Source organism: Galeopterus variegatus, unplaced genomic scaffold (assembly GCF_000696425.1).
Source record: "Galeopterus variegatus unplaced genomic scaffold, G_variegatus-3.0.2 Scaffold4023, whole genome shotgun sequence".
Classification (NCBI taxonomy): domain Eukaryota; kingdom Metazoa; phylum Chordata; class Mammalia; order Dermoptera; family Cynocephalidae; genus Galeopterus; species Galeopterus variegatus.
Window position 1 is genome coordinate 178,350 of NW_007730134.1, and position 14,797 is coordinate 193,146.

General features: G+C 35.9%; 1 protein-coding gene across 1 annotated transcript in view; it reads left to right on the forward strand.

Moving 5' to 3' along the window:
• Positions 1 to 7,581, forward strand: part of LOC103602133 (calmodulin-regulated spectrin-associated protein 2-like) — a gene marked incomplete at its 3' end in the record, with an annotated part of 22,167 nt that extends 14,586 nt beyond the window's left edge. Inside the window, exon 2 of the mRNA XM_008586554.1 lies at positions 7,322 to 7,581. Within this exon, the coding sequence (XP_008584776.1) occupies positions 7,322 to 7,581 (260 nt within the window). The remainder of the gene's footprint in view (positions 1 to 7,321) is intronic.
• Positions 7,582 to 14,797: the final 7,216 nt, after the last annotated feature.

The following is a 14,797-nucleotide window of genomic DNA, read 5'->3' on the forward strand; positions in this document are numbered from 1 at the left end:
CCGGGGCCTTGGTGTTATCAGCACCGCACTCTCCCGAGTGAGCCATGGGCCGGCCCTTCTTTGGCTTTCTTCCCTCTTTCCCACTTCCTTTTTTCCTCCTTCCTTATATTCCTCCCTCCTCCCCTCAGGATGACCCACTCCTGCACACTGCTCATCACTGCCACTACCACCCCCACCCCCTGTCTCTCTGCCAGTGTATGTGCCCTGTCACCACTCTGCACAGCACCATTTCTGCATTCCACAAGGGTCTTGGGCAAGGGTGCCTGAGAGACACCTAGAGACAAACCAATTAGCAGCCAGGCAGCCCCAGAGGAATGACATTCAGATAGAGAAAAGTCTCCTTACCCCCACTTTCCTTCCAAGAACACAGCAACCTGATACTCTCCCTCATACACAATGCCAGTAAGGTGGGGAGGAGGTGGGAAATCCTTCTTCCCAGTATCCCCAAAATGTTTGACCTTTCAGTGTTGATCTTTTTCCCTTTATTAAAATGTACTTTTTATCTTATGAAAGCAGTTGGCCAGTTGTCTTATCGAATGTGTCTCAGTTTGGATTTGCCCAATGCCTCTTCATGATTAGATTCAGGTTATTCAAGTCTGGCAAGACTGCCACGGAAGAGATGTGTTCTCAGTAAATCATAGCACAAGACGTATGTTCGTTCCAGTATTGGTGATGTTAACTCTTATCACCTGGTTAAACTGGTATCTGCCAGTTTTCTCTACTATAAAATTACTATTTTTCCATTTTTAGTTAATAAGTAGTTTATGGGGAGATCATTTAAAGTATCCTGTTTATCAAGCTTTTACCCACCATTTTATATCCAATAATGATTCTTTCCTGAATCGATTATTACTATTGATTATTACTATCGTTTTTTTCTCATTTATTATTTGGTATTCCACTACAAGGATGAGCATCCCTTCTTTCTTATTTATTTCTTTAAGGATGGACTCGATTCATGTTTTATCAATGGGTTATAATTCTTTATTATTATCATTATTTATTTTGATGCTCAAAAATTGTTCCAGAATTAGCCAATTGGATCCCCTTCCAACTGGATCCTGTTTTTCTGACATGGCCTCATCATTTGTTAGCATTTGCTTACTTTCTGGTACACACATGTGTGCACACATATACACAACATGTACACACATATACACAACATGTACACACACATACACAAAGATATTTAAAGCTCATCTTGTATATTCCCTATCCCAGCTCTGGAAACAGCCACTTCTTCAAGTTCCTTTTAGTGGGAAGGATATTAGAAACCAAGATATAGATGCTAGGCTTATTGCTAGTGGAGTGTTATTTAGCAGATAGAGCTAGGAAATACACACATATGTACATAACATATAGCTACATCTATTTCTTTCATTATCTATAGAGAAATATAGATATATTTTTAACACTGTGTATTCACACAGACACTTCCCATTTCATCCAGCACCATGGAGTTCATTCTAGTCTTTCTATTTTCCATATTCGTAACTCCCCTGGTCACTGAGAAACCTGACTCCCATTTTGAGTTTGAGGTTTCTTTGTGACATCTAAGTGAAGAGTTGTGTAGGCTGATAGCTCATAAGGATCTGGAGCTCAGAAGTACTTTGGTTTCATAGGGTAATTGGAAGAGTAGAAGTGGTAATTTAAGCTCGGGAATGCTGTATAGCACTTGTACAATATTTAACATGTTGTTTGGTAATGAAGTGGAGAAAGAGGTAACTTTTAATTGGTATCTTCTATGAAGGAAAGGTACTGTGTTTAGGTTCTTCACATATTTTTAGTAAATACTTGAGTGCCTGCTGTGTTTCAGGCACAGTTTGACACGCTAGTGACACAGAACAGAAAAGTGTCCTGCTTGAGGTATGTTATAATAAGAGGAGGCAGAAATAAACAAAATATTATGGGACAATAATAACTGCTTTCTAAAGAATTGGGATAGTTGATTGGGTGGTCAGGGAAGGCATATCTGAGGAGATAACATTTAACTGAGATCTGAATGGAAAGAACCAACCGTGTGGTTAAGGGAGGAACAGTAGAGGCAGAAGGAACAGTTAGTGCACAGGCTAAAAGGTCTGAACTTGGCATGTTCTAGCAACAGAAACGTGGGTGTCTGGAGCGTGGTGGGCCAGTGGGAGGTGTAGAGGATGTTGAGGTCAGAGTAGTAGCAGGGAGCACATTTGTGGAATACGGGGAAACGAGAACTAAGAAGTGTATTACTGTACTCAAGATCCCATATCAAGTAAGTGGTAGAATTAGGATTCAACCAAGTCTTTTTTAATCCAAAGCCCATACTTTCTCAAAGTCCAAATTTTTGACACATTTTGAAATGAATGTAGGTGGTGAATGCAGGTTAACTGAAAAGTTTGGTTTTGAGAGGGAGTGCTGTTATAATAGGAAAGAGTGGCCCAAGAGAAAACAAAGTTTTTCTAAGCAGGTACAGGAATAAATTATGATTACTAGCACAGAATCAGGGAGGTATTTAAGGGAAAATTTGAAATCTGGGAATCTCTTCGGGAAAAGGCTAATGACTAGAATTTTTTTTGTGTGTTTGTGACATTTTCATTCATTTATCAAATATTTGAGTTCTTACCATGTACCAGCCACTGAGTTAGGTGCTGGGGATTTATATTATGGCAAATAAGACAGATATAGTTCTTGCCCTTTGGTCATGTATGAGGGTATTAATTTCAGTACATCTGTGTCAACAGTAGATTAAAAAAAAATTTTTTTTTGCCATTTTGACAGGCAAAAACATATCTCATTGATTACTGATACTGAGAATTTTTTTTTCATGGTATTGACCATTTTTATGTCTTTCAGTTAATTTTGAGCTCAGAGTCTGTGGCTTTTAATCGGAGCTTTTTGAAACTATTAATATTTTAATAGTAAAATATTAAATTGAAACTAGTAAAATATTTTAGAAACAGTTTTTTAGATTTGGAAAATAAGGAGGTGTTCCCATGATAAATTTAGTGTGATGATATTTCTAAAATGGATTTTTCTCCTACCTCCCACCCTTCATTGTTTTAAAGAAATCTTTACCAATTGCTGCAATATGGATGCAACTGGCAGCAATCTAAGTTTATAGGAAATTGCCTTGAGCAGTACTGTCTCTACTCCCTCTACCTGTATTTCAAGCATTTCAAGTGAATGTTTATATCAAAACTTAGATCTAGTCAGGATTTATAATAACATGATTAAGGAGGTTCTGCTTAAGTCCTGGGGCATGAGAAAAATGTGTCTCTTATACTTTAAATATTAGTGTATTTCACTCAGCCATTCCGTAAATATTAATTTCTTACCTTTTGTGTTACAGAGGTTAGGGAGAGAATGAAATGTCTTTGATTTTTGCCTTGTTTTTTCTGGAGGCTGGCCAATATGTTTTTTCTGAACCCTTTACCTTGGTGTTATCAGCACCACATTCTACCAAGCAAGTTAACTGGCTAGCCCTTGGCCTGTTTATTTTCTAATATGCTGTTTTGTTTTTTTTTTAATGTGATACGATTCAAAGTTGTTTTGTAAAAATAATAGTGTTGTACCATTGGTAAAATGGTAGACATTCTTGAAGTTTTTTCTTAAGCATATTTTGTTCCAGAAGACTTGTTTTTATTTATTTATTTTAAAAATTTTTTTTTCCTTTTTGTCTTTTTTCGTGTCCGGCAACGGATCGCAACCCTCAGTGTCGCGCCCGTACCGGACCGGGACCGGCAACGGGATCGCAACCCTCGGTGCCGCGCCCGCACCTCGCTCAGCCAGTGAGCGGGAACCGGTCTGTATGTGGGATCCGAACCTTCGGCGGGAGCGCCGCTGCGCTCCCAAGCAGCGCACTGCTACAGTGCGCCACCAGGCCGGCCCCAGAAGACTTGTTTTTAAAGTGACCTATTTTGGGGTTGAAAAATCTGTTCTTGTACAGTGTGCCACCGGGCCGGCCCCAGAAGACTTGTTTTTAAAGTGACCTATTTTGGGGTTGAAAAATCTGTTCTTGTCATATTCTTGAAACATTCTTTGATTTGATATGGATTCTTTCCCTTTTTCTTGAGTTGGGGTCTTTTAAAAACTCATGCTTTTACAACTCAGGTTTGTGGATATTCCTTAATAAAATGGAAATAGCCCTTGGGCTCTGTGTCTTCCAACATTTTCCTTTGTGCTCTTGGCAAACCATTGTTATTTTTAAGTCTGTTTAGCTACATAGTTTAGAGCTAGAACTCTGTATTTATCAGCTATGTGTCCTTGGGTAAGATATCCTTTCTTAAGTTCCCTATCTGTCAAATGCAGTAAGAGGGTTGTTAGGATTAAATGGCAGAATGCATGTTCAGGCCAGTGTCTGACACATAGCAGGTCCTTAATAAGTATTGGTATGTATTCCTGTTATCTATCTGCATATTACCTGATTTGGCAGTTTCACCAAGATGTGAAGATTATCTGTGAAAACAGATATAAAAGCAGTAAGTAAAAGTTAGGTGGATGAATAAGTATGATAGATAAATTTCTTTGCACAGCTAATGTTTAGATATTAAGTCACATATACTAGTCATTCTTTTATCAGGAAATAAAAATCCACTATGTAAACATTTTATAATAGTTATCCTAAAATCAATTAATTTACCTTTTAAAGTTGTTCTATTAAATAACTTGTTTTTGGCTTAAATGAGTGCCAGCACTATATTCTACAGTTTTGCAGCTGAGTTTATGTATCGTGCTGAGGCAGCTATATTAAGTTTAAAGCTGGCTCACTACTGGGTAATGCAGCTATGAAGGAAAGAAAGTGTTTTCAATTATTAAATGAGGATGATATTTTTAGATGTCACCCAAATCCCAAATTGATACATTCATTCTTGCCCTCTTTCTAGAGTCCTATATCTCCAGCAGCTTATTGGATATTTCCACATAGATATTTTTGCTCTCATTTCAATCTCAACATGTCCAGAACTGTGTTTATGATCTTGCTTCCAGAATTGGTGCTGCCTCCAATTTTCTTTTTTCTATTAGTGATATCATCATTTCCCTCCCAGACTTGATCATCTTTGATTTCCATCTTGACTCCTCTCTTTGCTTTCTTCCTGGGTACTTTTTGTTTCTTTAGCAGTCTCTTATGTCCTTCACTTCCTTTTTTCTCTACTGCTTTCCAACCTCATTTTCTTATCTCTATAAAATAATCTTCTATCTCTGACTTTTACAGCCATCAATATTGAATACCAGATTCAGTGCCCCAAATCATCAATCTTAATGAGTCACTCTTCTGTAAAACTGTCAGCAACTCCTTGTTAGCTATTAAAGATAAATATTATGTTTATATAGATAAATATTACTTTCAAGTCTTAATCACCAACCTCTCCCATTCCAGCTTTACCTCTCACTGCTCTCCTACATGAATTGTTCTCTCCACCCAAATTTTTCAGTTTGGTGTCTCTTCACACCCTTTCCCCTTCTATTTAGAAAGCCTCTTTTTTATGACTAAACAAATTTTGCCTATTCTTCCTATCCTATTTCGTTAAGGTGAAGTTATGTCATCCCACTGTGATACTTTCTCTTCTGAACTCTGAGTACTTAATTGTTCATTTCTTTCATTTGGTGCTTAATCATTTGTATGTAGTTTCTAGTATTGTATCTAGTTTCTGAATTGCTTAACTTTACCTGTCTGTATATCTGATTTTTTTTTACTGCTTAGTATTGTATCTAGTTTCTGAATTGCTTAACTTTACCTGTCTGTATATCTGATTTTTTTTTTTGTAGTTTGTTGGCTCCCTGGGGATGAGGATTATTTCTAATTCCTTGAATTCCCCAGAACCATGCTAGTATATGAAATGAGGATGCAATGATTGCTGAATGTTGTGTGATGAAGATATTTTTCTGAATAATAGGAGCTTTTCAAAAACTTTTAAAAACCAAAACCTTTAAGATAAAAATTGCTAAAGAGTATATTAATAAACTTTATGAATAAATTTTTTGAGATGCTGAAATTTATTAGTACTGTGGCATTATTGAGCTTAAACTAGAGCTACCTGTTCAAAAGACTGCTAAAATCATTAATGGGATGGTTGGCCCTGAGAACCTCACTTTAGAAAGAAAAGATAGGTGAGGGAATAAGTCTCAGGCCAGAGTTATCAAGTTCTATAATTGCAGCTCCGTGTTAACCTCTTAGATACCCCCAAATCTCATTCTTGTCCTGCTTTGATGAGAAGCATAAAGCCCAGGTAAGAAATGGGGAGTTAAGAGGAAGAAATACAGGTAAAAGAGGCAAGGAAACTTGTAAAACAATGAGAAATATATTGTTTCTCTTGTTTGTTTTAGTAATTTTGCTGCCATCAGATTCAAAGGCAGCTTCTAAAGTTAGAGAGTAGACATTGGGAGAGGGGGGCTTGGCATTCTTAAAGGGAAACTGCTAGGGCCGGCCCGTGGCTCACTTGGGTGAGCGTGGTGCTGACAACACTAAGTCAAGGGTTAAGATCCCCTTACTGGTCATCTTTTAAAAAAAAAATAAATAAAATAAATAAATAAAAATAAAGGGAAACAAAGGCTAGCAGGAAAAAGAAACTTGGAAGGAGAATTTGGTTTTCTTTCTGTATTACATTTGTAAACTATCCCTTCTTGTGTCTTCATGGAACTTAGCAATTGGGTGCCCAAGAAGGCTTTTTCAGGTAGGATGGGGAGTGGTCAGTGGGAATGTGGAGATATCAGTGGTTTACTAGTGTAAGGGATTTTTAAGAGTAACTCTATCCTAAACAATAGCTGTGACTCCCCCTTAGGAGCTTCAGCAGGCTAAGCAAGAAAGGAGAGACCAGGGGCGTTGATGCAGAGGGACAGAATAAGTTAGACAGTCTCTGTTCTGCAACTTATTAGCTGTAAAACTGGGCAAATGACTCGCAGGTGTCAAGGCCTAACAGTCTCCTGAAATAGCTGTTATAGTAAATTTCCTGGTTGACTGCTTGCATGTGAGGAGATTCACTAAAATTAGTTCTTGAAAATCTTACTGTTCATCCTGTAGATGTGGCTGTGCATGTGAGAATACTGACTCTATGCCACTAGACTCAGAAAACTTCCCCTTGTTTGCTTTGTAGTCCCTTTTTGGAATATACTCAGAATGGTATCTTCTGAAAGAAGATTTGTATCTTTCTGTCATTCTAGATTATATGCCAAGGTCCAGTAAATCATCTCTTCAATTAAAGGGTTGTTATTTTAGAAGGAATCTTAAAAAAGAGTTATTGTTGTTTTTAGAGGGAATCTTAAGTTCTGTGACATAAATAATAATTATTAAATAAACTGTGTTTCTTTTATAAAAATCTTGTAAGAGAATTTTTTCCCTTAATCTTTATAGAAAATGTACCAGAGGAACTTCGAGAACCATTTTACACAGATCAGTATGACCAGGAACACATCAAACCACCTGTTGTTAATTTGCTTCTATCGGCTGAACTGTACTGTCGTGCTGGGAGTCTCATTCTCAAGAGTGATGCTGCAAAACCCCTTTTGGGCCATGATGCTGTAATCCAGGCTTTAGCACAGAAAGGTCTTTATGTCACTGACCAGGAAAAATTGGTAAATGAACGAGATCTCCACAAGAAACCCATACAGATGGTGAGTCTTTGTATAACCAAGATTATTTTAAGTTTGAAGTGCATACTTTTGAGTGTGAATTGTACTATAAAACTGAGGGAAATATGTTTTGAAATTGGATTATCACCTGCACCTAGAGTTTAAAAACCATCTTTTTCTTATAAATCTCATTTCCAAATAAAGGAAGATTTTAACAAATTATTTTGGAATGTTTAGTGCCCTCTAATACCTGGAGGAAACAATTACATAACTTCCAACTACTTTAACGTAATTTTTATTCAACTTAGAAAGCTTATTTTTTCCATTGTAGAGACTAGCTAGAAGAGATAAAAATGACCCTTGATTTTATTCTCTTTAGGAAAGAGTTGAGATATGTGTTCATTTACATGCTTGAATAACCTCTTGGTAAGTTTCTACATATCAGATATTTTAGTTTATTTAATAACCATTAACTCATTCTTGAGAAAACACACTCAGAAGGACTCTAAGCTGGTCTAGGATAAGCATTTAGGAACTCTCTCATAGATAGTTTTTGGAGACATAAATCCAAATATTTAAGTTCATTGTATGCTGCTTCAGTCTGTTGTACTCCTTTCACTTAAGTTGCACAAAATGCAAACATCATCAAGAATGGTATTAGAAGGAAAAACGGTTGTACACATTTGATTAAATCATGTTGTCATATGATATTGGTAGTTTTGCTTGGGGGAAAGGGAGGGGTATATGTAGAATAGCATATTTTAAAATGAAATTATAAAATTTAAGAAGAGTGAACAGAAATTAGTTTACCCAATCTAGTACTGAATGAGGTTATGACCTACTGTAAAGCTACACAACTATGCCAGTTGTCGAATAAGGCAAATTATAACTAAAGCCAAAATGTTTTGTTGTTTTAGTTATACTAAGTTTCCATTTGTATTGTCAGAGCTAGGGCTCAGGCCTTTGAAACCCATTGTACAGACTGGGTCACCAGACCCCTCACATGCAGGTCCACGCTAGGTAATTGGAAAAGATCCTGGGAGCCATTGGCAGATGACACGAGCTCAGTCCTCAGCAATGGCAGCAGCAGCTTACAGGTCCAGCAGCTTACAGGTCTGGCAGTGGTGGCAGCCTCGTGGAGGGTCCCTGGGGCCCTGGCAGCAACCCCCTTCAGCAGTAGCAGCCTCCCCATCCCCCAGGGATGGGGGAGACTGTGGATCAAAGCCACTCTTCCTTTATACTTAAGTCCATAACCTAGGACACCTGGGTGCACATGCACAATTACATTAGACAGCAACCAAGGAACACCTGGGTGCATGTACCTATTTACATCAAATGCTTGGCAAGATTCTGAACATCTGAGGGGCCCTGACCATGTTCCTATATTTTTCCAACACCTACTTTGCTTTCTGCGTATTTTCCTTCTTTAAAAAATATATTTTAATACTTCTAAGGAATGGAGAATAATGACTCAAGAATAATTTAGTAAATTGAATTTAGTTACAAATTTACAATAGAATTATTAAGGATAACTAGGCATGTTTATCTATTATCATATGAGATTTTCAACTTTCATTGACGGCTCCAAATTTACCTTATGATTATTCTCTGACTTTTGTACACCTGCTTTGTGTACATATCATATATGTGAACAGTTTCCAGGGGCAAGCAGAATTCTACTTAGGTGTCCTGGCAGTATCTCACATTCAGCTCCTCCAGAATCACTCAACTAGTTGGAAGCTCTTGCTGTGATTACTTCTGCTTCAGGTGTTTCAAGACTAAGTGGATAGTTACAAAGCACATTGATGACTTTTTTCGTTAGCGTTTGCTTAGTAGCTGTTCCCTCAGATACACACACACATGCATTAGATAACCTAGTTGTCCTTAAAGTAGGTTATCTCTTTTAGATCCTCTTTAATCAGAATGAAACAAACAACATATTTTCTACCTCAGTTTGCATGAAGATACAGTTTGAAGATATTTGTAGAATTAATTGAAAATGAGGAATTCGGCGGTAAGGTGCTAATTGCATTAGTCAGGTTTCTCTCCTACTGACTGTATTGATCTTGTTGATAGCTTTGAATGCATTAAAATATTATTAAAAGAATGTCATTTAAATTTTATAGTATCTCTCTGTTTCTGTGGTTCTTCTATTTGTGGGTTGTTAGAACTTGAGAATTTCTTACTTGACTACATCATATTAGCCCTTAGCAGTGTCATATTCATTGACCTATGTTTGAATTGCATACTTTGAATTTTTGTCACAATTTGATTTAAAGTTTTCCAATTGCTTTGACATTTTGATTGATGATATTGTAATATTATATTACTATTTTCCTAAAGCCTATGTGAGAAAATTTCTCAGATTATTGGTAAAAATTTGTTCCTTAAGAAACTGTTTTTTTGGGTTTTTTTAAGAGTAAAATAAGAGTTTTGCAAATTATCAGCATGTTTCATTGCACTGAATATATTGAACACCTCTCCCACCACTTTCCACCTCTAAATTACGTTAGTAATTTGGGGATGTTTTATTTCTGTATGCTGTCTCACAGCCTTTTAGGAAAAAAACGTGTGGTAGTAGCAAAAATATCATACTAACTTTTTAAGAAATAATGTTAGTACTAAGTCTTTTTGATCAAAGTCTCAGACAGTATAAAACTTCCCAGTGAAATCATATGTGTTGACAATAGTTTTTACAAGAATGTACACCAAACTGTTAACTTTGGTTTCCTCTGGGGAATGAGGTTATAAGGAGGCTGGAGAGATAAGTGGAAACTTTCATTTTTTATTTGTTATATTTCTGTACTGTTAAAATTTTTATATATAATTATACTATTTTAAAATATAAAATATAGAGAAGAAATTTAAATTTAAATAGAAATGGTCATTATCTGAAGTAAAGTGCTGTGTTTGCATATAATAAATGTTTCTGATAGATTGTTACAGAAATGAGTATCCTTTAAGCAGACATAGGAAATGAGAATACATATTGAAGACTTCTCTAAATGTTTAAATTCAAGTATTCCATAAATGGCAGTCTGAAGCTTTAACATGTCTTTTCTGCAGTTCATTTTAGTAACCAGTCTTTAAAAAGAAAAGATGCATGACTAAGGCAAGTTTGACTAATAAGCAGATCTTATTAATTTTGGAGTGGGGATTGAGAGGAATTTTTTTTTAGTAAGAAATGATGTTGGAGAATATATGCTTTTTATTATAGTGCTTTTAAAGACAAATTTTGAGAGTATAGCTTTTAAAATGTTTTTGAGAGCAGAACATTTTATTTATTTGTTTGTTTATTGCAGCTAGCTGGTATATTGAGAGCAAAACATTTTATTTATTTGTTTGTTTTGTTTTGTTTATTTATTTATTTATTTATTTATTGTGGCTAGTAAGTATAGGGAACCAGCACCAGGCTCTCCCAAGTGAGTTAACTGACTTGTCCTGAGAACAAAACACTGTAAAGTAAAAATTTCAAAATGCTTTTAAAGTAATTTTGAGAGAGAGCTTATCTTTTAAAATGTCTTCTGTATTTATATTACTGGGAAGGTATTTTCAGATACTGTGTCTTAAAGCCAATTAATTATATTAAAGTTTATTTCAGTACATAAACATTGTAAGATTGATAGAATGGATTATAATTGTGATCTGCTTCATGAATATTACAAATAAAAGGACAAATGTAAAAAATATACAGTCGCAATGTTAAAAAGCACACACTTCTAAGAGCTAACATGAATATAAGTTGAGCATCCCTAATCCAAAAATCCAAAGTCCAAAATACTCAAAAATTTGAAGCTTTTTTTTTTTTTAAAGATGACCGGTAAGGGGATCTTAACCCTTGACTTGGTGTTGTCAGCACCACGCTCACCCAGTGAGCTAACTGGCCATCCCTATATGGGTTCCGAACTTGGGGCCTTGGTGTTATCAGCACCACACTCTCCCGAGTGAGCCACGGGCTGGCCAGAAATTTGAAACTTTTTGAGTGCCAACATGATGTTCAAAGGAAATGTTCTTTGGAGCATTTGGGATTTCACATTTTCAGATTTAGGGATACCAAACTGCTAATATTGCAAAATCTGAAAAAAGTCTGAAATCCAGAACACTTCTGGTCCCAAGCATTTTGGATAAGGCATTACTCAGCCTGTATATATATGCATGAATTAACAGTACATGTATGACTGAGTGGTGACCAGAGGAAGAGTTGTGTGCATTAAGATCACAGAGAAACGGGCCGGCCTGTGGCTCACTCGGGAGAGTGCGGTGCTGATAACACCAAGGCCACGGGTTCGGATCCCATATAGGGATGGCCGGTTAGCTCACTGGGTGAGTGTGGTGCTGACAACACCAAGTCAAGGGTTAAGATCCCCTTACCGGTCATCTTTTAAAAAAAAGAAAAAAAAAAGATCACAGAGAAACATCTTTCAACTAAAAGTATATTCCAGCCCAAACTTATGTTATCTATCAAATTATTTATCAAAATAAATATACAACACCAAGTCAAGGGTTAAGATCCCCTTACCGGTCATCTTTTAAAAAAAAGAAAAAAAAAAGATCACAGAGAAACATCTTTCAACTAAAAGTATATTCCAGCCCAAACTTATGTTATCTATCAAATTATTTATCAAAATAAATATACAACACCAAGTCAAGGGTTAAGATCCCCTTACCGGTCATCTTTTAAAAAAAAGAAAAAAAAAAGATCACAGAGAAACATCTTTCAACTAAAAGTATATTCCAGCCCAAACTTATGTTATCTATCAAATTATTTATCAAAATAAATATTGGTATTCGGGATGATTTAAAAATTGAGGGATTTCAGGCAAATGGAGCCAAATGCTAAAGAAGATGGCTTTTTAAGGAGAAGGTTTTGAACTTTCTTCCATAGGAAAATGAAGTTGTGTGGAATTGCATTTAGTATCATCAAATTGGGCTGGGGGGTTTGATCATTGTCATAGGATCTTAAATTCAGAAATTCTGTAGCCAAAAGGAACCCTAGAAATCAGAAACCAGTGCATGTAAAACTTCCTGACAGCTACCTGGGGAACTTTGAATACAGATCCTGTGGCCCTCTAGTCAGAGCTGTTAAATTAGAATGTGTAGACATGTTGAGACATGTGTTTATAATAAGTGTTTTGGGTGATGTTTATGATCAAGAATGTATGAGAAATATTGAGCTAATCCAGAATCATTTTAAACATATGATACACAGCTAGGGCTTAGAAAGTTTAATTTGCCTAACGTAGCATTGCTACTTGGTAGCAGAATTAGAATTAGAATCTAAATGAGCTAGATCTGTGACTTTCTAATTTATACTGCTGTGATGTGAAGCAGATTTACGCACTTAATTTGGAATCATGTTTACCTAGCTATTATCTAAACGGTAGACTGTGTTATGGATCAAACTCTTGGTTGTGGATCAACTTGCCAACCCTGTTCGCATATATATGAATTAAGAGTTGCCATATATAAAACTATTTAAATAAATGTTGATATGTATATACATGTATATATTATGTGTGATATGAAATTTTGAGATTGAGTTTCATATGTGACTTGTAAAATAAGGTTTCTTAATCAGATCTTTCATAAGTTAGAAATTTATTTTGAAGTCCTTTCTTTTAATGAATACCAAAAAGATTGAATATTCTGTTTACTTAATGGAAATTAAAGTAGGCTGATATGTCACTGGATAAGTAAGGCATAAAATATTCTCTCATGAATTGTCAGTATTATAATGAATGTTTTTAGATATTTAAAAAATATAAGCTAAAAAGTTATTGCACATCTGTGCTACTAGCATTATACTGCTTTGTTATAATGGGAAGGCTAGTGAAGCTGTGGTTAAAACACAGAAAGATGGTGGAAATATTTTTTACCCTCAAGAAGCGTATTTCTATATGTAAAAGAAGTGTTATTTCATTTTAACATATTTTATGTTCTGTGCATCCAGCTGACCACTGATAACTCCACTTGAATGATGTTGAGCTAAAAATCTAGTGAGGAAGAAAACTGGGGAAAAAAAACTAATTTGACAGCATGAAATAAATGCTCTAAGTTTACCCCATACTGGTCAGCCACCAAAAAAATAAATAAATTTAAGTTTAAGCAGTTGACATAGGGAACTTAGAGGTGGATGTGATGATCCCTCCTAGGCAGGATAATAAGGGAAGGCGTCAAAGGATAGAATGATTAATGGGATTTCAGTATGTAGGAAAAGAATGGGGTGAGAATGGTAACTGAAGAAATTGCTTGACCCAATTTTGAACTGTGGAAGTATGTTATGTATGACAAATTAAAGTGTTGACTACATGGAGGGGTAAATGTGAGATGAGGCTAAAAACTAGTTTGGGATTAGATCATAAATAGGCTATGAGTTAAAGTTAAACATTTTTAACTTTTTTGTGAGTTACAGGATCATGGAATAAGTTTTTTCTATTCTCTTTTTTTTTGTTATTGTTTTTGGTTTATTTTTTCCTTGCCTACATTAAACAAATAAAACTTTGCAAAACACTTTGAAACACTTCGTGAATTGCTGTACCTTCAGCTTTGTGTAAATTATTGCAGTCTATTCTCAGATCTTTATTTATTTTTATTTTTTTAAAATTTTTTTAAAGATGACCGGTAAGGGGATCTTAACCCTTGACTTGGTGTTGTCAGCACCATGCTCAGCCAGTGAGCTAACCGGCCATCCCTATGTGGGATCCGAACCCTTGGCCTTGGTGTTATCAGCACCGCACTCTCCCAAGTGAGCCACAGGGCCGGCCCTCTCAGATCTTTATGATTTGCTTATATCTATTTACTTGTTCATCTATCAGACCGTCTGGTAGCTCTTTTTATTTAGTTTACTATGTGCCAGGCAGTGTGTTTAAATTTTATACACTCTATCTCACAGAATTTAATTCTTACAACAACCTTAACAGGGAATATTGTCATAACTAAGGTCATAGAGCAGTATAGTAAGTAGTGAAGGCAGGATTCTGACCATCTCTCTCTGCTTTAACTGTAAATCCTATGTTCTTAACCACTAAATTGTATTTTTGTCTTTGCCAAGGTTAGTGGGTAAGTGGAAAGTGGTGAGGTGGAAGGAAATAGAAATGGTGTATTACCTGGAAATCTGCCTGGTGGTTTGTTTGAAATTTTGGTAATTTATGCAGGCTTCTTTTCGAAGTTCCTGTCTTGAAGGTTATGTTAATTTCATGTACTGTGGGAGTAACTGGCAGTTAAGTAGGATGACTGATGATAGAGGGTGAAACAGTTG